This window comes from Oncorhynchus mykiss, chromosome 3, assembly GCF_013265735.2.
Source record: "Oncorhynchus mykiss isolate Arlee chromosome 3, USDA_OmykA_1.1, whole genome shotgun sequence".
In the NCBI taxonomy this organism is placed as follows: domain Eukaryota; kingdom Metazoa; phylum Chordata; class Actinopteri; order Salmoniformes; family Salmonidae; genus Oncorhynchus; species Oncorhynchus mykiss.
In genome coordinates this window covers 84,127,271-84,154,632 of record NC_048567.1, presented here as the reverse complement: position 1 = coordinate 84,154,632, position 27,362 = coordinate 84,127,271, and the positions used below count along the sequence as shown (strand labels likewise).

Below are 27,362 nucleotides of genomic sequence, written 5' to 3'. Positions count from 1 at the left end.
ACTCTGTACCGTAATACCCTGTATATAGCCTCCACATTGACTCTGTACCGTAATACCCTGTATATAGCCTCCACATTGACTCTGTACCGTAATACCCTGTATATAGCCTCCACATTGACTCTGTACCGGTACACCCTGTATATAGCCTCCACATTGACTCTGTACCGGTACCCCCTGTATATAGGCTCCACATTGACTCTGTACCGTAACACCCTGTATATAGCCTCCCCACTGACTCTGTACCGGTACCCCCTGTATATAGCCTCCACATTGACTCTGTACCGTAACACCCTGTATATAGCCTCCACATTGACTCTGTACCGTAACACCCTGTATATAGCCTCCACATTGACTCTGTACTGGTACACCCTGTATATAGTCTCCACATTGACTCTGTACCGTAACACCCTGTATATAGCCTCCACATTGACTCTGTACCGTAACACCCTGTATATAGCCTCCACATTGACTCTGTACTGGTACACCCTGTATATAGCCTCCACATTGACTCTGTACCGTAACACCCTGTATATAGCCTCCACATTGACTCTGTACCGTAACACCCTGTATATAGCCTCCACATTGACTCTGTACCGGTAACCCCTGTATATAGCCTCCACATTGACTCTGTACCGTAACACCCTGTATATAGCCTTCACATTGACTCTGTACTGGTACACCCTGTATATAGCCTCCACATTGACTCTGTACCGTAACACCCTGTATATAGCCTCCACATTGACTCTGTACTGGTACACCCTGTATATAGCCTCCACATTGACTCTGTACCGTAACACCCTGTATATAGCCTCCACATTGACTCTGTACTGGTACACCCTGTATATAGCCTCCACATTGACTCTGTACCGTAACACCCTGTATATAGCCTCCACATTGACTCTGTACTGGTACACCCTGTATATAGCCTCCACATTGACTCTGTACCGTAATACCCTGTATATAGCCTCCACATTGACTCTGTACCGTAACACCCTGTATATAGCCTCCACATTGACTCTGTACCGTAACACCCTGTATATAGCCTCCACATTGACTCTGTACCGGTAACCCCTGTATATAGCCTCCACATTGACTCTGTACCGTAACACCCTGTATATAGCCTCCACATTGACTCTGTACCGTAACACCCTGTATATAGCCTCCACATTGACTCTGTACCGTAACACCATGTATATAGCCTCCACATTGACTCTGTACCGGTACCTCCTGTATATAGCCTCCACATTGACTCTGTACCGTAACACCCTGTATATAGCCTCCACATTGACTCTGTACCGTAACACCCTGTATATAGCCTCCACATTGACTCTGTACCGTAACACCCTGTATATAGCCTCCACATTGACTCTGTACCGTAATACCCTGTATATAGTCTCCACATTGACTCTGTACCTTAACACCCTGTATATAGCCTCCACATTGACTCTGTACCGTAACACCCTGTATATAGCCTCCACATTGACTCTGTACCGTAACACCCTGTATATAGCCTCCACATTGACTCTGTACCGTAACACCCTGTATATAGCCTCAATACTGTTATTTTATCGTTGATTTTAAATGTTCTTAATTTACTTCATTTTATTTTTTTATTAAGGTATCTGTGACCAACAGATGTATTTCCAGTCATGTGACATCCATAGATTAGGTCCTAATGAATGTATTTAAATTGACTGATTTCCTTAAGGGAACTGTGACTCAGTAAAATCTGAAAATGTGTTTCGTGTTGCGTTTATCTTTTTGTTCAGTATATTTAAAACCCAAGAAGATCTGTACACCTTTACCATGTTTATTAGTTATCCCCAATCACCTTCACATGATCACATTCATGATAAGACATTGTTTTTGCTAACGTATGATTGGGCAAGACAAGGTTGAAGACCCCTTATGCTGTGACCTGTATCATAATAATATAATAATCACTGAGATGCTGAGATAACAGAGAGATGTTCCAGCTCCATCCGTTAGCTTTTCTGTCTCAGATTATTTTCACTAACTTTTCTATATCTCTCCCTTCCCCTCTATCCCGCTATTTCCTGTCCCTCCCTCCCTCCCTCCCTCCCTCCCTCCCTCCCTCCCTCCCTCCCTCCCTCCCTCCCTCCCTCCCTCCCTCCCTCCCTCCCTCCCTCTTCTCCCTGTCCCCCTCCCCCACTCGCTCCCTCCCCCCTCTCTCATCCTCCCTTTCCCCCTCTCTCCCTCTCTCTCTCTGTCCCTAGGTGCACAGAGTGAGGAGCGTGAGTGTGCGTTCAACGACCAGCAGCAGCAGTATGAGGAGCAGCGTGTGGGAGCCGGGGGAGCAGCAGGAGGAGGAGGAAGAGACTGGCCTATGACCAGAGAGAATACTACTATACGCTGCAGTAAGGGCTCTCGATGTTATGGACTGTGGGAGAAGACTAGAGACGGAGAGATACACCTGGTCAAACAGGGTACGTCTACACACATAGACGGACCTGGTGTTCATGTAAAACTGTTTCTCCCTCTGTCCTGATCTCGCTCGCTCGCTCTCTCTCTTTCTCTCTCTGTTTTTCTCTTTCTCTCTCTGTTTTTCTCTCTCTCTGTTTCTCTCTCTGTCTCTCTCTCTGTCTCTCTCTGTTTCTCTCTCTCTCTGTCTCTCTCTGTTTCTCTCTCTCTCTGTTTCTCTCTCTCCCTCTCTGTTTTTCTCTTTCTCCTTTTGTTTCTCTCATTCTCTCACACACACATAATATTTTGGTGTATTTTACCCCCTTTTTCTCCCCAATTTTGATCTTGTCTCATCGCTGCAACTCCCCAACGGGCTTGGGAGAGGCGAAGGTTGAGTCATGCGTCCTCCGAAACATGAACCGCCAAACCGCTCTTCTTAACACCCGCCAGCTTAACCCGGAAGCCAGCTGCACCAATGTGTCAAAGGAAACACTGTTCAACTGACGACCGAGGTCAGCCTGCAGGCACCCGGCCCGCCACAAGGAGTCGCTAGAGCACGATGAGCCAACTAAAGCCCCCCCGGCCAAACCATGCCCGAACCCAGACGACACTTGGCCAATTGTGCCCCACCCTATGTGACTCCTGATCACGGCCGGTTGTGACACAGCCTGGGATCAAACCTGGGTCTGTAGTGACGCCTCTAGCTCTGCGATGCAGTGCCTTAGACCACTGCACCACTCGGCAGGCCCACTCACAAAACTTAAAATAATATAGAGATTTTACATTTTAGATTATTGGCTATGTACAGTGTTGTAACAATGTTCAAATAGTTGAAGTATGAAATAAATAAACATAAATATGGGTTGTATTTACAATAGTGATACACCGATATGACATTTTTGGCCGATACCGATATCCAATATTTTCCTTGACAAAAAACCCGATACCGATAACCAATATTTAAAAAAAATGTGCGGCCGTTTAAGCATTCTAGTACAGTTAAATAGTTAAACACACACTGACCAAAAAGTTATTTTGTTGGCATTTACGTTTATCCCCATTACCTGTAAAACATCATCAAAACCTATTTATTTCACTTCCTGTTTCGTTGTTCATTTCTCGTTTCATTCTCAACCAGGATTTCATCATACATGCCAAGCAGTGAAATCTGTCCGTGTCCTCTCTTCCTTGGTGCTCACTGTCACTGTGTCCGTTTCCATCTTGTCCAGCTCTGTCTGTCCGTGTCCTCTCTTCCTCGGTGCTCACTGTGTCCGTTTCCATCTTGTCCAGCTCTGTCTGTCCGTGTCCTCTCTTCCACTGTCACTGTGTCCGTTTCCATCTTGTCCAGTCATGTCTGTCCGTGTCCTCTCTTCCTCGGTGCTCACTGTCACTGTGTCCGTTTCCATCTTGTCCAGCTCTGTCTGTCCGTGTCCTCTCTTCCTCGGTGCTCACTGTGTCCGTTTCCATCTTGTCCAGCCATGTCTGTCCGTGTCCTCTCTTCCTCTGCACTGTCACTGTGTCCGTTTCCATCTTGTCCAGCTCTGTCTGTCCGTGTCCTCTCTTCCTCTGCACTGTCACTGTGTCCGTTTCCATCTTGTCCAGCTCTGTCTGTCCGTGTCCTCTCTTCCTCGGTGCTCACTGTCACTGTGTCCGTTTCCATCTTGTCCAGCTCTGTCTGTCCGTGTCCTCTCTTCCTCGGTGCTCACTGTGTCCGTTTCCATCTTGTCCAGCCATGTCTGTCCGTGTCCTCTCTTCCTCTGCACTGTCACTGTGTCCGTTTCCATCTTATCCAGCTCTGTCTGTCCGTGTCCTCTCTTCCTCTGCACTGTCACTGTGTCCGTTTCCATCTTGTCCAGTCATGTCTGTCCGTGTCCTCTCTTCCACTGTCACTGTGTCCGTTTCCATCTTGTCCAGCTCTGTCTGTCCGTGTCCTCTCTTCCACTGTCACTGTGTCCGTTTCCATCTTGTCCAGCTCTGTCTGTCCGTGTCCTCTCTTCCACTGTCACTGTGTCCGTTTCCATCTTGTCCAGCTCTGTCTGTCCGTGTCCTCTCTTCCTCGGTGCCCACTGTCACTGTGTCCGTTTCCATCTTGTCCAGCTCTGTCTGTCCGTGTCCTCTCTTCCTCGGTGCCCAATGTCACTGTGTCCGTTTCCATCTTGTCCAGTCATGTCTGTCCGTGTCCTCTCTTCCTCGGTGCGCACTGTCACTGTGTCCGTTTCCATCTTGTCCAGTCATGTCTGTCCGTGTCCTCTCTTCCTCCGTGCTCCCTGTCACTGTGTCCGTTTCCTTCTTGTCCAGCTGTGTGTAACATTTCATGTAAACCCTGTTTCTAGTCTGCATCGAGGTACCGGTGCTTGTACCTAGCATCCAGCATGGTGGAGACACAGTAAAGAGAGAATGCCTGTTAAAGATGTAGCGGTCCTTGTACCTAGCATGGAGCATGGTGGAGGCACAGTAAAGAGGCTCAGAGAGAATGCCTGTTAAATAAGTAGTGGTCCTTGTACCTAACATCGAGCATGGTGGAGACACAGTAAAGAGGCTCAGAGAGAATGCCTGTTAAAGAAGTAGTGATCCTTGTACCTAACATCGAACATGGTGGCGACACAGTAAAGAGAGAATGCCTGTTAAAGAAGTAGCGGTCCTTGTACCTAGCATCGAGCATGGTGGAGACACAGTAAAGAGAGAATGCCTGTTAAAGAAGTAGCAGTCCTTGTACCTAGCATTGAGCATGGTGGAGACACAGTAAAGAGGCTCAGAGAGAATGCCTGTTAAAGAAGTAGCGGTCCTTGTACCTAACATCGAGCATGGTGGAGACACAGTAAAGAGGCTCAGAGAGAATGCCTGTTAAAGTAGAGGTCCTTGTACCTAGCATCGAGCATGGTGGAGACACAGTAAAGAGAGAATGCCTGTTAAAGAAGTAGTGGTCCTTGTACCTAACATTGAACATGGTGGCGACACAGTAAAGAGGCTCAGAGAGAATGCCTGTTAAAGAAGTAGCGGTCCTTGTACCTAACATCGAGCATGGTGGAGACACAGTAAAGAGGCTCAGAGAGAATGCCTGTTAAAGTAGAGGTCCTTGTACCTAGCATCGAGCATGGTGGAGACACAGTAAAGAGAGAATGCCTGTTAAAGAAGTAGTGGTCCTTGTACCTAACATCGAGCATGGTGGAGACACAGTAAAGAGGCTCAGAGAGAATGCCTGTTAAAGAAGTAGCGGTCCTTGTACCTAACATCGAGCATGGTGGAGACACAGTAAAGAGAGAATGCCTGTTAAAGAAGTAGCGGTCCTTGTACCTAACATCGACTATGGTGGAGACACAGTAAAGAGGCTCAGAGAGAATGCCTGTTAAAGAAGTAGCAGTCATTGTACCTAGCATCGAGCAGGGTGGAGACACAGTAAAGAGAGAATGCCTGTTAAAGAAGTAGCAGTCCTTGTACCTAGCATCGAGCAGGGTGGAGACACAGTAAAGAGAGAATGCCTGTTAAAGAAGTAGAGGTCCTTGTACCTAGCATCGAGCATGGTGGAGACACAGTAAAGAGGCTCAGAGAGAATGCCTGTTAAAGATGTAGCGGTCCTTGTACCTAGCATCGAGCATGGTGGAGACACAGTAAAGAGAGAATGCCTTTTAAAGAAGTAGTGGTCCTTGTACCTAACATCGAGCATGGTGGAGACACAGTAAAGAGGCTCAGAGAGAATGCCTGTTAAAGTAGAGGTCCTTGTACCTAGCATTGAGCATGGTGGAGACACAGTAAAGAGAGAATGCCTGTTAAAGAAGTAGTGGTCCTTGTACCTAACATTGAACATGGTGGCGACACAGTAAAGAGGCTCAGAGAGAATGCCTGTTAAAGAAGTAGCGGTCCTTGTACCTAACATCGAGCATGGTGGAGACACAGTAAAGAGGCTCAGAGAGAATGCCTGTTAAAGTAGAGGTCCTTGTACCTAGCATCGAGCATGGTGGAGACACAGTAAAGAGAGAATGCCTGTTAAAGAAGTAGTGGTCCTTGTACCTAACATCGAGCATGGTGGAGACACAGTAAAGAGGCTCAGAGAGAATGCCTGTTAAATAAGTAGTGGTCCTTGTACCTAACATCGAGCATGGTGGAGACACAGTAAAGAGGCTCAGAGAGAATGCCTGTTAAAGAAGTAGCGGTCCTTGTACCTAACATCGAGCATGGTGGAGACACAGTAAAGAGAGAATGCCTGTTAAAGAAGTAGCGGTCCTTGTACCTAACATTGACTATGGTGGAGACACAGTAAAGAGGCTCAGAGAGAATGCCTGTTAAAGAAGTAGCAGTCATTGTACCTAGCATCGAGCAGGGTGGAGACACAGTAAAGAGAGAATGCCTGTTAAAGAAGTAGCAGTCCTTGTACCTAGCATCGAGCAGGGTGGAGACACAGTAAAGAGAGAATGCCTGTTAAAGAAGTAGCGGTCCTTGTACCTAGCATCGAGCATGGTGGAGACACAGTAAAGAGAGAATGCCTGTTAAAGAAGTAGAGGTCCTTGTACCTAGCATCGAGCATGGTGGAGACACAGTAAAGAGGCTCAGAGAGAATGCCTGTTAAAGATGTAGCGGTCCTTGTACCTAGCATCGAGCATGGTGGAGACACAGTAAAGAGAGAATGCCTTTTAAAGAAGTAGTGGTCCTTGTACCTAACATCGAGCATGGTGGAGACACAGTAAAGAGGCTCAGAGAGAATGCCTGTTAAAGTAGAGGTCCTTGTACCTAGCATTGAGCATGGTGGAGACACAGTAAAGAGAGAATGCCTGTTAAAGAAGTAGTGGTCCTTGTACCTAACATTGAACATGGTGGCGACACAGTAAAGAGGCTCAGAGAGAATGCCTGTTAAAGAAGTAGCGGTCCTTGTACCTAACATCGAGCATGGTGGAGACACAGTAAAGAGGCTCAGAGAGAATGCCTGTTAAAGTAGAGGTCCTTGTACCTAGCATCGAGCATGGTGGAGACACAGTAAAGAGAGAATGCCTGTTAAAGAAGTAGTGGTCCTTGTACCTAACATCGAGCATGGTGGAGACACAGTAAAGAGGCTCAGAGAGAATGCCTGTTAAATAAGTAGTGGTCCTTGTACCTAACATCGAGCATGGTGGAGACACAGTAAAGAGACTCAGAGAGAATGCCTGTTAAAGAAGTAGTGGTCCTTGTACCTAACATCGAGCATGGTGGAGACACAGTAAAGAGGCTCAGAGAGAATGCCTGTTAAAGAAGTAGCGGTCCTTGTACCTAACATCGAGCATGGTGGAGACACAGTAAAGAGAGAATGCCTGTTAAAGAAGTAGCGGTCCTTGTACCTAACATCGAGCATGGTGGAGACACAGTAAAGAGAGAATGCCTGTTAAAGAAGTAGCGGTCCTTGTACCTAACATCGAGCATGGTGGAGACACAGTAAAGAGGCTCAGAGAGAATGCCTGTTAAAGAAGTAGCAGTCCTTGTACCTAGCATCGAGCAGGGTGGAGACACAGTAAAGAGAGAATGCCTGTTAAAGAAGTAGCAGTCCTTGTACCTAGCATCGAGCAGGGTGGAGACACAGTAAAGAGGCTCAGAGAGAATGCCTGTTAAAGATGTAGCGGTCCTTGTACCTAGCATCGAGCATGGTGGAGACACAGTAAAGAGAGAATGCCTGTTAAAGAAGTAGAGGTCCTTGCACCTAGCATTGAGCATGGTGGAGACACAGTAAAGAAGCTCAGAGAGAATGCCTGTTAAAGAAGTAGTGGTCCTTGTACCTAACATCGAGCATGGTGGTGACACAGTAAAGAGAGAATGCCTGTTAAAGAAGTAGCAGTCCTTGTACCTAGCATCGAGCAGGGTGGAGACACAGTAAAGAGAGAATGCCTGTTAAAGAAGTAGCGGTCCTTGTACCTAACATCGAGCATGGTGGAGACACAGTAAAGAGGCTCAGAGAGAATGCCTGTTAAAGAAGTAGCAGTCCTTGTACCTAGCATCGAGCAGGGTGGAGACACAGTAAAGAGAGAATGCCTGTTAAAGAAGTAGCGGTCCTTGTACCTAGCATCGAGCATGGTGGAGACACTAAAGAGAGAATGCCTGTTAAAGAAGTAGAGGTCCTTGTACCTAGCATCGAGCATGGTGGAGACACGGTAAAGAGGCTCAGAGAGAATGCCTGTTAAAGATGTAGCGGTCCTTGTACCTAGCATCGAGCATGGTGGAGACACAGTAAAGAGAGAATGCCTGTTAAAGAAGTAGAGGTCCTTGTACCTAGCATTGAGCATGGTGGAGACACAGTAAAGAGGCTCAGAGAGAATGCCTGTTAAAGAAGTAGTGGTCCTTGTACCTAACATCGAGCATGGTGGTGACACAGTAAAGAGGCTCAGAGAGAATGCCTGTTAAAGAAGTAGTGGTCCTTGTACCTAACATCGAACATGGTGGCGACACAGTAAAGAGAGAATGCCTGTTATAGAAGTAGTGGTCCTTGTACCTAGCATCGAGCATGGTGGAGACACAGTAAAGAGGCTCAGAGAGAATGCCTGTTAAAGATGTAGCGGTCCTTGTACCTAGCATCGAGCATGGTGGAGACACAGTCAAGAGGCTCAGAGAGAATGCCTGTTAAAGAAGTAGCAGCCCTTGTACCTGGCATCGAGCATGGTGGCAACACAGTAAAGAGAGAATGCCTGTTAAAGAAGTAGCAGTCCTTGTACCTAACATCGAGCATGGTGGCAACACAGTAAAGAGGCTCAGAGAGAATGCCTGTTAAAGAAGTAGCAGTCCTTGTACCTAGCATCGAGCATGGTGGAGACACAGTAAAGAGGCTCAGAGAGAATGCCACCGAATTGCTTTTTCACAGCCTCTTGTAGAATTTTTTTCCAAGTTAACCCCACGGTCTGTGTGGGCAGTTTTGTTGAGCAGGCGTTTTCAATGCCATGACAGAGGGTATCACATCTGCTGCAGACACAGTTGATGAGCTTATTTCTCAAGTCAGTTGTTCGAATGGCACTAGGAGTGTGTTCATGTTTCAAACATGTTCTCAAATGCCATTGAAATGCATGCAATACGGCTTTCCTCAGTACAAAATCCTCGTCGACCCACTGAGCTGCCAGACTCAGCATGCTCATGGGGCTGACATCGCTGGTCCAAATGTCAGTCGTGAAGCTAATAGCAGTGACACCCATAACAAGTAGCTCATGGATGTGCGTCTCAACAATACTGTGTAACTCCGGTAGGGCAACATGTGAAAAATAGCACCTACTTGGTAGTGTGTACCGGGGCTTGAGGTGCTCGACCAGTCGGTGAAAGCCAACATCATCCACAACAGAGAACGGATGATTGTCAAGGGCAATGAATCCCATTATCTTGGCGTTAATGGATTTCACCTTTGAGTTGTCTCGCTGAAATGTTCTTACTCAAATGACTGCTCGACTTTGACTTGTTTAGTTGTTGGAAGTGCTTAGTATTTTTCTGCTTTTGTTCTGTGTAGTGTCTGAACGTCTGGGGGTGATGCACTTTCTAATGAGTCATTAGGTTTTGAAAGATTTCACTTTCTCCCCTCATTGGGAAATAATAGCAGCACAAACGTTGCATATGGCCTTTATGTTGTCTTCCTGTGAAACTTTAATTTAGATCCACACAGCAGACAATGTGGGCCGGGTTAGGCAGCGTTGCACGTGTAGAGCAGTATTATTGTGGCGTCATTATGTCATCTACCTACGTTATATAGGTATGTACCTCATCTACCTACGTTATATAGGTATGTACCTCATCTACCTACGTTATATAGATATGTACCTCATCTACATACGTTATATAGGTATGTAGGTCATCTACCTACCTTATATACAGTGCCTTGCGAAAGTATTCGGCCCCCTTGAACTTTGCGACCTTTTGCCACATTTCAGGCTTCAAACATAAAGATATAAAACTGTATTTTTTTGTGAAGAATCAACAACAAGTGGGACACAATCATGAAGTGGAATGACATTTATTGGATATTTCAAACTTTTTTAACAAATCAAAAACTGAAAAATTGGGCGTGCAAAATTATTCAGCCCCTTTACCTTCAGTGCAGCAAACTCTCTCCAGAAGTTCAGTGAGGATCTCTGAATGATCCAATGTTGACCTAAATGACTAATGATGATAAATACAATCCACCTGTGTGTAATCAAGTCTCCGTATAAATGCACCTGCACTGTGATAGTCTCAGAGGTGTTTGTGTTTGTAAACAGAGCCCCAGGACCAGCTTGCTTAGGGGACTCTTCTCCAGGTTCATCTTTCTTTAGGTGATGGATTTGTGGTGGGGCTCGGCAGTGGGTTAGGTTTCAGATTCTCTCTCTCATCCTGTCCACACCAGTCTCCTCATCCTCTCTCTCTCCTCTCCCAGGATGCTGGACTCACATCGGTGACCAGCAGGAGTGCCATGACGACCGTTGCGTGGTTACCACCACTCCGTCTCAGATCCAGAATGGGACGTATAGGTTCTGCTGCTGTAGCACCAACATGTGTAACGTCAACTTCACCGAGGACTTCCCCCCGCCCAGCCCCACCTCTGCACAGCTATGTAAGTACGATGACCCCTGACCCCACACACAACACAGCGACACAACAGTGGGAGTGTCGTTAGTAGTATAACGTCAGAGAGAAGTGGTCGTCAGTACGTTTCTAGCTGCAGGTCACGCAGAGGATCTTCTAAACTAGTCCATAGTCTCTGAGGTTTTAGTCTGCTTTTAGTCTGGTTTTAGTCTGCTTTTAGTCTGCTTTTAGTTTGGTTTTAGTCTGGTATTAGTCTGGTTTTAGTCTGGTTTTAGTCTGGTTTTTGTCTTGGTCCAGTCACAAGAAACATGAAGTTTCCTAGAGGAGTGGAGATTAGCATGGTCAGGAGGTTACCAGGGTTACCGTTAGGGCTGCACCAAATCAAATGTTATTGGTCACATACACATGTTTAGCAGGTATTATTATTGTTATTAAGAGTGTAGCGAAATGCTTGTGCTTCTAGTTCCAACAGTGCAGTAATATCTAACAAATAATCTAACAATTCCACAACTACCTAATACACACACATCTAAAGGGGTGAATGAGAATATATAAATATATGGATGAGCGATGTCTGAGCACCAGAGACTGATACAGTAGGATAGTATAGAATACAGTATATACATGTGAGATTAGTAATGTATAGACTAAGATACAGTAGAATAGAATAGAATACAGTATATACATATGAGATGAGTAATGCATAGACTAAGATGTAAACATTATTAAAGATGGACAAATAATGAAATTGCCTTTTTTGTTTTTTATCAAATATTGCGATTTTACTTGCGATTTAGATCAAAACACTTGGAAACTGTTAGAATCAGAATACTAATTTTGTTTCCATGGTTGGTGTTTGGTATGACAACTAATGACAAGGACTAGTACACCTAGAAGTTGTTGTGACAGGGTAGGAACCATAGTGTTGATCAGAGTTTCCCAGGGGACCCTTATTACATTTGAATGTTACATTCATGGCGTTTAAAAAAACATTGGTAGGCCACACAAGCGCACAGAAAGGGACAGGCAGGTGCTGAAGCGCGTAAAAAAAACATCTGTCCTCCTCGGTTGCCACACTCACTACCGAGATCCAAACTGCCTCTGGAAGCAACGTCAGCACAATAACTGTTCATCAGGAGCTTCATGAAATGGGTTTCCATGGCCGAGCAGCCGCACACAAGCCTAAGATCACCATGCGCAAAGTCAAGCGTCAGCTGGTGTGGTGTAAAGCTCGTCGCTATTGGACTCTGGCGCAGTGGAAACTCGGCGCAGTGCTGAATTACTCTTCACCATCTGGCAGTCCGACGGACGAATCTGGGTTTGGCGGATACCTGCCCCAATGCATATTTCTAACTGGAAGTTTGGTGGAGGAATAATGTTCTGGGGCTGTTTCTCATGGTTCAGGCCCCTTAGTTCCAGTGAAGGGAAATCTTACCGCTAATGCATACAATGACATTCTAGGTGGTTCTGTACATCTAACGTTGTGGCAACAGTTTGGGGAAAGCCCGTTTCTATTTCAGCATGACAATGCCCTTGTGCACAAAGCGAGGTACATACAGAAAAGATTTGTTGAGATCAGTGTGGAAGAACTTGACTGGTCTGCACAGAGCCCTGATCTCAACCCCATCAAACACTTTTGCGTTGAATTGGAACGCCGACTGCCAGGCCTAATCGCCCAACATCAGTGTCCGACCTCACAAATGCTTGTTGCTGAATGGAAGCAAGTCCCCGCAGCAATGTTCCAACATCTAGTGGAAATGCCTTCCCAGAAGAGTGGAGGCTGTTATAGCAGCAATGTTCCAACATCTAGTGGAAAGCCTTCCCAGAAGAGTGGAGGCTGTTATAGCAGCAATGTTCCAACATCTAGTGGAAATGCCTTCCCAGAAGAGTGGAGGCTGTTATAGCAGCAATGTTCCAACATCTAGTGGAAATGCCTTCCCAGAAGAGTGGAGGCTATTATAGCAGCAATGTTCCAACATCTAGTGGAAAGCCTTCCCAGAAGAGTGGAGGCTGTTATAGCAGCAATGTTCCAACATCTAGTGGAAAGCCTTCCCAGAAGAGTGGAGGCTATTATAGCAGCAAACCATGACGCTCTATGATGAAACTGGCTCTCATGAGGACCGCCACAGGAAAGGAAGACCCAGAGTTACCTCTGCTGCAGAGGATAAGTTCATTAGAGCTACCAGCCTCAGAATGGGCAATTAACTGTACCTCAGAATGCAGCCCAAATAAATGCTTCACAGAGTTAATAACAGACACATCTCAACATCAAATGTTCAGAGGAGACTGTGTGAATCAGGCCTTCATGGTCGAATTGTTGCAAAGAAACCACTACTAAAGGACACCAATAAGAAGAAGAGACTTGCTTGGGCCAAGAAATACAAGCATTGGACATTAGACCGATGGAAATCTGTCCTTTGGTCTGATGAGTCCAAATTTGAGATTTTTGGTTCCAACCGCTGTGTCTTTGCTCCCACCGTGAAGCATGAGGAGGTGTCGTGGTGTGGGGATGCTTTGCTGGTGACACTGTCAGTGATTTATTAATAATTCAAGGCACACTTAACCAGCATGCCTACCACAGCATTCTGCAGCGATACGCCATCCCATCTGGTTTGCACTTAGTGGGACTATCATTCATTTTTCAACAGGCCAATGACCCAGCACACCTCCAGGCTGTGTAAGGGCTATTTGGCCAAGAAGGAGAGTGATGGAGGGCTGCATCAGATGACCTGGCCACGTATATAAATCCATACATATAAACATACATATAAATACATACATATACACATATACAGTGCCTTGCGAAAGTATTCGGCCCCCTTGAACTTTGCGACCTTTTGCCACATTTCAGGCTTCAAACATAAAGATATAAAACTGTATTTTTTTGTGAAGAATCAACAACAAGTGGGACACAATCATGAAGTGGAACGACATTTATTGGATATTTCAAACTTTTTTAACAAAACAAAAACTGAAAAATTGGGCGTGCAAAATTATTCAGCCCCCTTAAGTTAATACTTTGTAGCGCCACCTTTTGCTGCGATTACAGCTGTAAGTCGCTTGGGGTATGTCTCTATCAGTTTTGCACATCGAGAGACTGACATTTTTTCCCATTCCTCCTTGCAAAACAGCTCGAGCTCAGTGAGGTTGGATGGAGAGCATTTGTGAACAGCAGTTTTCAATTCTTTCCACAGATTCTCGATTGGATTCAGGTCTGGACTTTGACTTGGCCATTCTAACACCTGGATATGTTTATTTTTGAACCATTCCATTGTAGATTTTGCTTTATGTTTTGGATCATTGTCTTGTTGGAAGACAAATCTCCCTCCCAGTCGCAGGTCTTTTGCAGACTCCATCAGGTTTTCTTCCAGAATGGTCCTGTATTTGGCTCCATCCATCTTCCCATCAATTTTAACCATCTTCCCTGTCCCTGCTGAAGAAAAGCAGGCCCAAACCATGATGCTGCCACCACCATGTTTGACAGTGGGGATGGTGTGTTCAGCTGTGTTGCATTTACCCCAAACATAACGTTTTGCATTGTTGCCAAAAAGTTAAATGTTGGTTTCATCTGACCAGAGCACCTTCTTCCACATGTTTGGTGTGTCTCCCAGGTGGCTTGTGGCAAACTTTAAACAACACTTTTTATGGATATCTTTAAGAAATGGCTTTCTTCTTGCCACTCTTCCATAAAGGCCAGATTTGTGCAATATACGACTGATTGTTGTCCTATGGACAGAGTCTCCCACCTCAGCTGTAGATCTCTGCAGTTCATCCAGAGTGATCATGGGCCTCTTGGCTGCATCTCTGATCAGTCTTCTCCTTGTATGAGCTGAAAGTTTAGAGGGACGGCCAGGTCTTGGTAGATTTGCTGTGGTCTGATACTCCTTCCATTTCAATATTATCGCTTGCACAGTGCTCCTTGGGATGTTTAAAGCTTGGGAAATCTTTTTGTATCCAAATCCGGCTTTAAACTTCTTCACAACAGTATCTCGGACCTGCCTGGTGTGTTCCTTGTTCTTCATGATGCTCTCTGCGCTTTTAACGGACCTCTGAGACTATCACAGTGCAGGTGCATTTATACGGAGACTTGATTACACACAGGTGGATTGTATTTATCATCATTAGTCATTTAGGTCAACATTGGATCATTCAGAGATCCTCACTGAACTTCTGGAGAGAGTTTGCTGCACTGAAAGCAAAGGGGCTGAATAATTTTGCACGCCCAATTTTTCAGTTTTTGATTTGTTAAAAAAGTTTGAAATATCCAATAAATGTCGTTCCACTTGATGATTGTGTCCCACTTGTTGTTGATTCTTCACAAAAAAATACAGTTTTATATCTTTATGTTTGAAGCCTGAAATGTGGCAAAAGGTCGCAAAGTTCAAGGGGGCCGAATACTTTCGCAAGGCACTGTATATAAGTGCATCTATATATGTCAAGATGGCGCCGAAAGAGGATGGCTGTCATTTTACAGGCCCGTAACCAAATGTGCTATTTTGTTAATTTGTTTGTGTTGTTTGTAACTTATTTTTTTACTTATTTTATACATGATCTTGCTGCTACCGTCTCTTATGACCGAAAATAACTTCTGGACATCAGAACAGCGATTACTCACCGCGAACTGGAAGAAGCGTTTTCCTTTAACAAGTCCGACGGGAAGGATATCCTGCTTTCCCGGGAACAGGCCCAATTCCCCGTCATTTCGTGAAGAAGAGAGGAAGGAAAAGGGGCCGCAGATCGGGCTGAGAATCCGTAGGCGAAAGAGTCCCACTGCCATCCCTTCTACTTGCTAACATGCAAATATTGAAAAATGAAATCGATGACCTACGATTAGCCTACCAAACTGTAATATCTTACGTTTCACCGAGACGTGGCTGCACGACTACACAGATAATATAGAGCTGGGGGGATTTCCCATGCACCGGCAGAACAGAGAAGCTACGTCTGGTAAAACTAGGGGTTGGGGTGTGTGTCTATTTGTCAATAACAGCTGGTGCGCGATGTCTTAATATTAAAGAAGTCTCGAGGTAGAGTACCATATGTATCAATGATCACCGACAATGATGAGACAGCCTGTAGGGAGGTCAGAGAACTGGCAGTGTGGTGCCAAGACAACAACCTCTCTCTCAATGTGAGCAAGACAAAGGAGCTGATCGTGGACTACAGGAAAAGGCGGGCCGAACAGGTCCCCATTAACATCGTCGTGGCTGTAGTGGAGCGGGTCGAGAGTTTCAAGTTCCTTGGTGTCCACATCACCAATGACCTATCATGGTCCAAACTAGAGGTCGACCAATTATGATTTTTCAACGCCGATACCGATTATTGGAGGACCATAAAAGCCGATACCGATGAATTGGTCGATTTTTTTTTTATTTTATTTTATTTGTAATAATGACAATTACAACAATACTGAATGAACACTTATTTTAACTTAATATAATACATCAATAAAATATATTTAGCCTCAAATAAATAATGAAACATGTTCAATTTGGTTTAAATAAAGTAAAAGTGCAATATGTGCTATGTAAGAAAGCTAACTTTTCAGTTCCTTGCTCAGAACATGAGAACATATGAAAGCTGGTGGTTCCTTTTAACATGAGTCTTCAATATTCCCAGGTAAGAAATTTTAGGTTGTAGTTATTATAGGAATATAGGACTATTTCTCTCTATACCATTTGTATTTCATTAACTTTTGACTATTGGATGTTCTTATAGGCACTTTCGTATTGCCAGTGTAACAGTATAGCTTCCGTCCCTCTCCTTGCTCCTCCCTGGGCTCGAACCAGCAACACAATGACAACAGCCACCATCGAAGCAGCTTTCACCCATGCAGAGCAAGGGGAACAACTACTAGAAGGCTCGGAGCGAGTGACGTTTGAAACGCTATTAGCGCGCGCTAACTAGCTAGCCATTTCACTTCGGTTACACCAGCCTCATCTCGGGAGTTGATAGGCTTGAAGTCATAGACAGCTCAATGCTTGACGCACAACGAAGAGCTGCTGGCAAAACGCACGAAAGTGCTGTTTGAATTTATGTTTACGCGCCTGCTTCTGCCTACCACCGCTCAATCAGAAACTTAGATATTTGTAGCTTGTATGCTCAGTAAGATTATATGCAACGCAGGACATGCTAGATAATATCTAGTAATACCATCCATCATGTGTAGTTAACTAGTGATTGATTGTTTTTTATAAGATAAGTTTAATGCTAGCTAGCAACTTACCTTGGCTTACTGCATTCACGTAACAGGTAGTCTTGGAGTGCAATGAGAGAGAGGCAGGTCGTTATTGCGTTGGACTTGTTAACTGTAAGGTTGCAAGATTGGATCCCCCGAGCTGACAAGTTGAAAATCTGTCGTTCTGCCCCTGAGCAAGGCAGTTAACCCACCGTTCCTAGGCCGTCGTTGAAAATAAGAATTGTTTTTTAACTGACTTGCCTAGTTAAATAAAGGTATATATAAAAATTTTAAAAATCGGCAAATCGGCGCCCAAAAATACCGATTAAATAAAGGTGTAAAAAACAACAACTTGAAATCGGCCCTTCCGATTAATCGGTCGACCTCTAGTCCAAACACACCAAGACAGTCATGAAGAGGGTACGACAAAACCTTTTACCCCTCAGAAGACTGAAAAGATTTGGCATGGGTCCTAAGATCCTAAAGTTCTACAGCTGCACCATCGAGAGCATCCTGACCGGTTGCATCACCGCCTGGTATGGCAACTGCTTGGCATCTGACCGTAAAGCGCTACAAAGGGCAGTGTGTACGGCCCAGTACATCACTGGGGTCAAACTTCCTGCCACCCAGTACTATATAATAGGCGGTGTCAGAGGAAAGCCCATAAAATTAGTCAGACTTCAGTCACCCAAGTCATAGACTGTTTTCTCTGCTAATGCACGGCAAGCGGTACCGGAGGACCAAGTCTAGGACCAAAAGGCTCCTTAATAGCTTCTACCCCCAACCATCAGACTGATGAACAGCTTCTACCCCCAAGCCATCAGACTGCTGAACAGCTTCTACCCCCAAGCCATCAGACTGCTGAACAGCTTCTACCCCCAAGCCATCAGACTGATGAACAGCTTCTACCCCCAAGCCATCAGACTGCTGAACAGCTTCTACCCCCAAGCCATCAGACTGCTGAACAGCTTCTACTCCCAAGCCATCAGACTGATGAACAGCTTCTACCCCCAAGCCATCAGACTGCTGAACAGCTTCTACCTCCAAGCCATCAGACTGCTGAACAGCTTCTACCCCCAAGCCATCAGACTGATGAACAGCTTCTACCCCCAAGCCATCAGACTGATGAACAGCTTCTACCCCCAAGCCATCAGACTGCTGAACAGCTTCTACCCCCAAGCCATCAGACTGATGAACAGCTTCTACCCCCAAGCCATCAGACTGCTGAACAGCTTCTACCCCCAAGCCATCAGACTGCTGAACAGCTTCTACCTCCAAGCCATCAGACTGCTGAACAGCTTCTACCCCCAAGCCATCAGACTGATGAACAGCTTCTACCCCCAAGCCATCAGACTGCTGAACAGCTTCTACCCCCAAGCCATCAGACTGCTGAACAGCTTCTACCCCCAAGCCATCAGACTGCTGAACAGCTTCTACCCCCAAGCCATCAGACTGCTGAACAGCTTCTACCCCCAAGCCATCAGACTGCTGAACAGCTTCTACCCCCAAGCCATCAGACTGCTGAACAGCTTCTACCCCCAAGCCATCAGACTGCTGAACAGCTTCTACCCCCAAGCCATCAGACTGATGAACAGCTTCTACCCCCAAGCCATCAGACTGCTGAACAGCTTCTACCCCCAAGCCATCAGACTGCAGAACAGCTTCTACCCCCAAGCCATCAGACTGCTGAACAGCTTCTACCCCCAAGCCATCAGACTGCTGAACAGCTTCTACCCCCAAGCCATCAGACTGCTGAACAGCTTCTACCCCCAAGCCATCAGACTGCTGAACAGCTTCTACCTCCAAGCCATCAGACTGCTGAACAGCTTCTACCCCCAAGCCATCAGACTGCTGAACAGCTTCTACCTCCAAGCCATCAGACTGCTGAACAGCTTCTACCCCCAAGCCATCAGACTGCTGAACAGCTTCTACCCCCAAGCCATCAGACTGCTGAACAGCTTCTACCCCCAAGCCATCAGACTGCTGAACAGCTTCTACCCCCAAGCCATCAGACTGCTGAACAGCTTCTACCCCCAAGCCATCAGACTGCTGAACAGCTTCTACCCCCAAGCCATCAGACTGCTGAACAGCTTCTACCTCCAAGCCATCAGACTGCTGAACAGCTTCTACCCCCAAGCCATCAGACTGCTGAACAGCTTCTACCCCCAAGCCATCAGACTGCTGAACAGCTTCTACCTCCAAGCCATCAGACTGCTGAACAGCTTCTACCCCCAAGCCATCAGACTGCTGAACAGCTTCTACCTCCAAGCCATCAGACTGCTGAACAGCTTCTACCCCCAAGCCATCAGACTGCTGAACAGCTTCTACCCCCAAGCCATCAGACTGCTGAACAGCTTCTACCTCCAAGCCATCAGACTGCTGAACAGCTTCTACCCCCAAGCCATCAGACTGCTGAACAGCTTCTACCCCCAAGCCATCAGACTGCTGAACAGCTTCTACCTCCAAGCCATCAGACTGCTGAACAGCTTCTACCCCCAAGCCATCAGACTGCTGAACAGCTTCTACCCCCAAGCCATCAGACTGCTGAACAGCTTCTACTCCCAAGCCATCAGACTGATGAACAGCTTCTACCCCCAAGCCATCAGACTGCTGAACAGCTTCTACCTCCAAGCCATCAGACTGCTGAACAGCTTCTACTCCCAAGCCATCAGACTGATGAACAGCTTCTACCCCCAAGCCATCAGACTGCTGAACAGCTTCTACCCCCAAGCCATCAGACTGATGAACAGCTTCTACCCCCAAGCCATCAGACTGCTGAACAGCTTCTACCCCCAAGCCATCAGACTGCTGAACAGCTTCTACCCCCAAGCCATCAGACTGCTGAACAGCTTCTACCCCCAAGCCATCAGACTGCTGAACAGCTTCTACCCCCAAGCCATCAGACTGATGAACAGCTTCTACCCCCAAGCCATCAGACTGCTGAACAGCTTCTACCCCCAAGCCATCAGACTGCTGAACAGCTTCTACCCCCAAGCCATCAGACTGCTGAACAGCTTCTACCCCCAAGCCATCAGACTGCTGAACAGCTTCTACCCCCAAGCCATCAGACTGCTGAACAGCTTCTACCCCCAAGCCATCAGACTGCTGAACAGCTTCTACCCCCAAGCCATCAGACTGCTGAACAGCTTCTACCCCCAAGCCATCAGACTGCTGAACAGCTTCTACCTCCAAGCCATCAGACTGCTGAACAGCTTCTACCCCCAAGCCATCAGACTGCTGAACAGCTTCTACCTCCAAGCCATCAGACTGCTGAACAGCTTCTACCCCCAAGCCATCAGACTGCTGAACAGCTTCTACCCCCAAGCCATCAGACTGCTGAACAGCTTCTACCTCCAAGCCATCAGACTGCTGAACAGCTTCTACCCCCAAGCCATCAGACTGCTGAACAGCTTCTACCCCCAAGCCATCAGACTGCTGAACAGCTTCTACCCCCAAGCCATCAGACTGCTGAACAGCTTCTACCCCCAAGCCATCAGACTGCTGAACAGCTTCTACCCCCAAGCCATCAGACTGCTGAACAGCTTCTACCCCCAAGCCATCAGACTGCTGAACAGCTTCTACCTCCAAGCCATCAGACTGCTGAACAGCTTCTACCCCCAAGCCATCAGACTGCTGAACAGCTTCTACCTCCAAGCCATCAGACTGCTGAACAGCTTCTACCCCCAAGCCATCAGACTGCTGAACAGCTTCTACCCCCAAGCCATCAGACTGCTGAACAGCTTCTACCTCCAAGCCATCAGACTGCTGAACAGCTTCTACCCCCAAGCCATCAGACTGCTGAACAGCTTCTACCCCCAAGCCATCAGACTGCTGAACAGCTTCTACCTCCAAGCCATCAGACTGCTGAACAGCTTCTACCCCCAAGCCATCAGACTGCTGAACAGCTTCTACCCCCAAGCCATCAGACTGCTGAACAGCTTCTACTCCCAAGCCATCAGACTGATGAACAGCTTCTACCCCCAAGCCATCAGACTGCTGAACAGCTTCTACCTCCAAGCCATCAGACTGCTGAACAGCTTCTACTCCCAAGCCATCAGACTGATGAACAGCTTCTACCCCCAAGCCATAAGACTGCTGAACAGCTTCTACCCCCAAGCCATCAGACTGATGAACAGCGTCTACCCCCAAGCCATCAGACTGCTGAACAGCTTCTACCCCCAAGCCATCAGACTGCTGAACAGCTTCTACCTCCAAGCCATCAGACTGCTGAACAGCTTCTACCCCCAAGCCATCAGACTGATGAACAGCTTCTACCCCCAAGCCATCAGACTGATGAACAGCTTCTACCCCCAAGCCATCAGACTGATGAACAGCTTCTACCCCCAAGCCATCAGACTGATGAACAGCTTCTACCCCCAAGCCATCAGACTGCTGAACAGCTTCTACCCCCAAGCCATCAGACTGCTGAACAGCTTCTACCTCCAAGCCATCAGACTGCTGAACAGCTTCTACCCCCAAGCCATCAGACTGATGAACAGCTTCTACCCCCAAGCCATCAGACTGCTGAACAGCTTCTACCCCCAAGCCATCAGACTGCTGAACAGCTTCTACCCCCAAGCCATCAGACTGCTGAACAGCTTCTACCCCCAAGCCATCAGACTGCTGAACAGCTTCTACCCCCAAGCCATCAGACTGCTGAACAGCTTCTACCCCCAAGCCATCAGACTGCTGAACAGCTTCTACCCCCAAGCCATCAGACTGCTGAACAGCTTCTACCCCCAAGCCATCAGACTGCTGAACAGCTTCTACCCCCAAGCCATCAGACTGATGAACAGCTTCTACCCCCAAACCATCAGACTGCTGAACAGCTTCTACCCCCAAGCCATCAGACTGCTGAACAGCTTCTACCCCCAAGCCATCAGACTGCTGAACAGCTTCTACCCCCAAGCCATCAGACTGCTGAACAGCTTCTACCCCCAAGCCATCAGACTGCTGAACAGCTTCTACCCCCAAGCCATCAGACTGCTGAACAGCTTCTACCCCCAAGCCATCAGACTGCTGAACAGCTTCTACCCCCAAGCCATCAGACTGCTGAACAGCTTCTACCTCCAAGCCATCAGACTGCTGAACAGCTTCTACCCCCAAGCCATCAGACTGCTGAACAGCTTCTACCTCCAAGCCATCAGACTGCTGAACAGCTTCTACCCCCAAGCCATCAGACTGCTGAACAGCTTCTACCCCCAAGCCATCAGACTGCTGAACAGCTTCTACCTCCAAGCCATCAGACTGCTGAACAGCTTCTACCCCCAAGCCATCAGACTGCTGAACAGCTTCTACCCCCAAGCCATCAGACTGCTGAACAGCTTCTACCTCCAAGCCATCAGACTGCTGAACAGCTTCTACCCCCAAGCCATCAGACTGCTGAACAGCTTCTACCCCCAAGCCATCAGACTGCTGAACAGCTTCTACTCCCAAGCCATCAGACTGATGAACAGCTTCTACCCCCAAGCCATCAGACTGCTGAACAGCTTCTACCTCCAAGCCATCAGACTGCTGAACAGCTTCTACTCCCAAGCCATCAGACTGATGAACAGCTTCTACCCCCAAGCCATCAGACTGCTGAACAGCTTCTACCCCCAAGCCATCAGACTGATGAACAGCGTCTACCCCCAAGCCATCAGACTGCTGAACAGCTTCTACCCCCAAGCCATCAGACTGCTGAACAGCTTCTACCTCCAAGCCATCAGACTGCTGAACAGCTTCTACCCCCAAGCCATCAGACTGATGAACAGCTTCTACCCCCAAGCCATCAGACTGATGAACAGCTTCTACCCCCAAGCCATCAGACTGATGAACAGCTTCTACCCCCAAGCCATCAGACTGATGAACAGCTTCTACCCCCAAGCCATCAGACTGCTGAACAGCTTCTACCCCCAAGCCATCAGACTGCTGAACAGCTTCTACCTCCAAGCCATCAGACTGCTGAACAGCTTCTACCCCCAAGCCATCAGACTGATGAACAGCTTCTACCCCCAAGCCATCAGACTGCTGAACAGCTTCTACCCCCAAGCCATCAGACTGCTGAACAGCTTCTACCCCCAAGCCATCAGACTGCTGAACAGCTTCTACCCCCAAGCCATCAGACTGCTGAACAGCTTCTACCCCCAAGCCATCAGACTGCTGAACAGCTTCTACCCCCAAGCCATCAGACTGCTGAACAGCTTCTACCCCCAAGCCATCAGACTGCTGAACAGCTTCTACCCCCAAGCCATCAGACTGATGAACAGCTTCTACCCCCAAGCCATCAGACTGCTGAACAGCTTCTACCCCCAAGCCATCAGACTGCTGAACAGCTTCTACCCCCAAGCCATCAGACTGCTGAACAGCTTCTACCCCCAAGCCATCAGACTGCTGAACAGCTTCTACCCCCAAGCCATCAGACTGCTGAACAGCTTCTACCCCCAAGCCATCAGACTGCTGAACAGCTTCTACCTCCAAGCCATCAGACTGCTGAACAGCTTCTACCCCCAAGCCATCAGACTGCTGAACAGCTTCTACCTCCAAGCCATCAGACTGCTGAACAGCTTCTACCCCCAAGCCATCAGACTGCTGAACAGCTTCTACCCCCAAGCCATCAGACTGCTGAACAGCTTCTACCTCCAAGCCATCAGACTGCTGAACAGCTTCTACCCCCAAGCCATCAGACTGCTGAACAGCTTCTACCCCCAAGCCATCAGACTGCTGAACAGCTTCTACCCCCAAGCCATCAGACTGCTGAACAGCTTCTACCTCCAAGCCATCAGACTGCTGAACAGCTTCTACCCCCAAACCATCAGACTGCTGAACAGCTTCTACCCCCAAGCCATCAGACTGATGAACAGCTTCTACCCCCAAGCCATCAGACTGCTGAACAGCTTCTACCTCCAAGCCATCAGACTGCTGAACAGCTTCTACCTCCAAGCCATCAGACTGCTGAACATCTTCTACCCCCAAGCCATCAGACTGCTGAACGGCTTCTACCCCCAAGCCATCAGACTGCTGAACAGCTTCTACCCCCAAGCCATCAGACTGATGAACAGCTTCTACCCCCAAGCCATCAGACTGCTGAACAGCTTCTACCCCCAAGCCATCAGACTGCTGAACAGCTTCTACCCCCAAGCCATCAGACTGATGAACAGCTTCTACCCCCAAGCCATCAGACTGATGAACAGAGTCCCCGTCACCCTTTACGCTGCCAGCAGTAGAGTCCCCGTCACCCTTTACGCTGCCAGCAGTAGAGTCCCCGTCACCCTTTACGCTGCCAGTAGAGTCCCCGTCACCCTTTACGCTGCCAGCAGCAGAGTCCCCGTCACCCTTTACGCTGCCAGCAGCAGAGTCCCCGTCACCCTTTACGCTGCCAGCAGAGTCCCCGTCACCCTTTACGCTGCCAGCAGTAGAGTCCCATTCCCCCTTTACGCTGCCAGTAGAGTCCCTGTCACCCTTTACGCTGCCAGCAGCAGAGTCCCCGTCACCCTTTACGCTGCCAGTAGAGTCCCTGTCACCCTTTACGCTGCCAGCAGCAGAGTCCCCGTCACCCTTTACGCTGCCAGCAGCAGAGTCCCCGTCACCCTTTACGCTGCCAGCAGCAGAGTCCCATTCCCCCTTTACGCTGCCAGCAGCAGAGTCCCCGTCACCCTTTACGCTGCCAGCAGCAGAGTCCCATTCCCCCTTTACGCTGCCAGTAGAGTCCCTGTCACCCTTTACGCTGCCAGTAGAGTCCCTGTCACCCTTTACGCTGCCAGCAGCAGAGTCCCCGTCACCCTTTACGCTGCCAGCAGCAGAGTCCCCGTCACCCTTTACGCTGCCAGCAGCAGAGTCCCATTCCCCCTTTACGCTGCCAGTAGAGTCCCTGTCACCCTTTACGCTGCCAGCAGCAGAGTCCCCGTCACCCTTTACGCTGCCAGCAGCAGAGTCCCCGTCACCCTTTACGCTGCCAGCAGCAGAGTCCCATTCCCCCTTTACGCTGCCAGTAGAGTCCCTGTCACCCTTTACGCTGCCAGTAGAGTTCCCGTCACCCTTTACGCTGCCAGTAGAGTCCCCGTCACACTATACGCTGCCAGTAGAGTCCCCGTCACACTATACGCTGCCAGTAGAGTCCCCGTCACCCTTTACGCTGCCAGTAGAGTCCCCGTCACACTATACGCTGCCAGTAGAGTCCCCGTCACACTATACGCTGCCAGTAGAGTCCCCGTCACCCTTTACGCTGCCAGTAGAGCTGAATATTCCCAGGCTGAAGCAGAGATGGTAGGAATCTGGTGAAAAGGCAGGAAAACTGCAATTGAACTGTCAATTGAAATCTAGAGAAACAGATCGGCAAGTCGGTGGAATCTGAAATAAGACAGCCAAGCTGATTACCAATCATAAAGAAATAAACTATATATTTACAGACTTTTATCAGGAACTTTCTACTTCAGACAGTCCTTTAGCTATGCAGAAAGCAGAGGCATTCTTTCAGAATTTGAAACCTTCCTAAACTAACAGAGGAAGACAGGAAAGTACGTTCATCTCTAGGAGACAGAACGCGTCTCCTTCCTGCGCGGTATGACGGATGCGTGGTCCCATGGTGTTTGTACTTTCGTACTGTTGTTTGTACAGATGAACGTGGTACCTTCAGGCCACTGTTTTTATTCTGAGGTCTTGGCTGATTTCTTTTGATTTTCCCATGATGTCAAGCAAAGAGGCACTGAGTTTGAAGGTAGGCCTTGAAATACATCCACAGGTACACCTCCAATTGACTCAAATGATGTCAATTAGCTTATCAGAAGCTTCTAAAGCCATGACATCATTTTCTGGAATTTTCCAATCTGTTTAAAGACACATTCAACTTAGTGTATGTAATCTTCTGACCCACTGGAATTGTGATACAATTGTTGGAAAAATGACTTGTGTCATGTACAAAGTAGATGTCCTAACCGACTTGCCAAAACTATAGTTTGTTAACAAGAAATGTGTGGAGTGGTTGAAAGACGAGTTTTAATTATTCCAACCTAAGTATATGTAAACTTCCGACTTCAACTGTGTCTGTTTGTAGACAGTAGTAGTGAGTTATATCTGTTAGTAGACAGTAGTAGTGAGTTCTATCTGTTGGTAGACAGTAGTAGTGAGTTATATCTTTTAGTAGACAGTAGTAGTGAGTTCTATCTGTTGGTAGACAGTAGTAGTGAGTTCTATCTGTTGGTAGACAGTAGTAGTGAGTTCTATCTGTTGGTAGACAGTAGTAGTGAGTTATATCTGTTAGTAGACAGTAGTAGTGAGTTATATCTTTTAGTAGACAGTAGTAGTGAGTTATATCTTTTAGTAGACAGTAGTAGTGAGTTATATCTGTTGGTAGACAGTAGTAGTGAGTTATATGTGTTAGTAGACAGTAGTAGTGAGTTCTATCTTTTAGTAGACAGTAGTAGTGAGTTCTATCTGTTGGTAGACAGTAGTAGTGAGTTCTATCTGTTGGTAGACAGTAGTAGTGAGTTATATCTGTTGGTAGACAGTAGTAGTGAGTTATATCTGTTAGTAGACAGTAGTAGTGAGTTATATGTGTTAGTAGACAGTAGTAGTGAGTTATATCTGTTGGTAGACAGTAGTAGTGAGTTATATCTGTTGGTAGACAGTAGTAGTGAGTTATATGTGTTAGTAGACAGTAGTAGTGAGTTCTATCTGTTGGTAGACAGTAGTAGTGAGTTCTATCTGTTGGTAGACAGTAGTAGTGAGTTCTGTTGGTATTTTATTTTACCTTTATTTAACTAGGCAAGTCAGTTAAGAACAAATTCTTATTTTCAATGACGGCCTAGGAGTAGACAGTAGTAGTGAGTCTGTGTGTATGATGTCACACTGAGTTGTATCTCATTGTAACGCTTGTCTTCGTCCTCCTCTGATGAGGAGTAAGAAATGTCAGACCAATGCGCAGCGTGGTAAGTGTCCATATTGTATTGAATACCGAACACTTGAACAAAAACAATAAAACGACAAAAATGAACAGTCCTGAACGTTGAAGCAAAACACAGAACAGAAAATAATCACCCACAACTCAAAGGTGAAACCAGGCTACCTAAGTATGGTTCTCAATCAGGGACAACCAGGCTACCTAAGTATGGTTCTCAATCAGGGACAACCAGGCTACCTAAGTATGGTTCTCAATCAGGGGACAACGATTGACAGCTGCCTCTGATTGAGAACCATACCAGGCCAAACACAGAAATACCAAATCATAGAAAAAAGAACATAGACTGCCCACCCCAACTCACGCCCTGACCATACTAAAACAAAGACAAAACAA

General features: G+C 47.1%; 1 protein-coding gene across 1 annotated transcript in view; it reads left to right on the top strand.

The window, feature by feature from the left end:
• The window catches only part of LOC110504983 (bone morphogenetic protein receptor type-2-like), a 146,325-nt gene that overhangs the window by 65,630 nt on the left and 53,333 nt on the right, over positions 1 to 27,362 (top strand). Inside the window, exons 2-3 of the mRNA XM_036975362.1 lie at positions 2,238 to 2,447; positions 10,766 to 10,942. Coding sequence (XP_036831257.1) covers positions 2,238 to 2,447; positions 10,766 to 10,942 — 387 coding nt within the window. The remainder of the gene's footprint in view (positions 1 to 2,237; positions 2,448 to 10,765; positions 10,943 to 27,362) is intronic.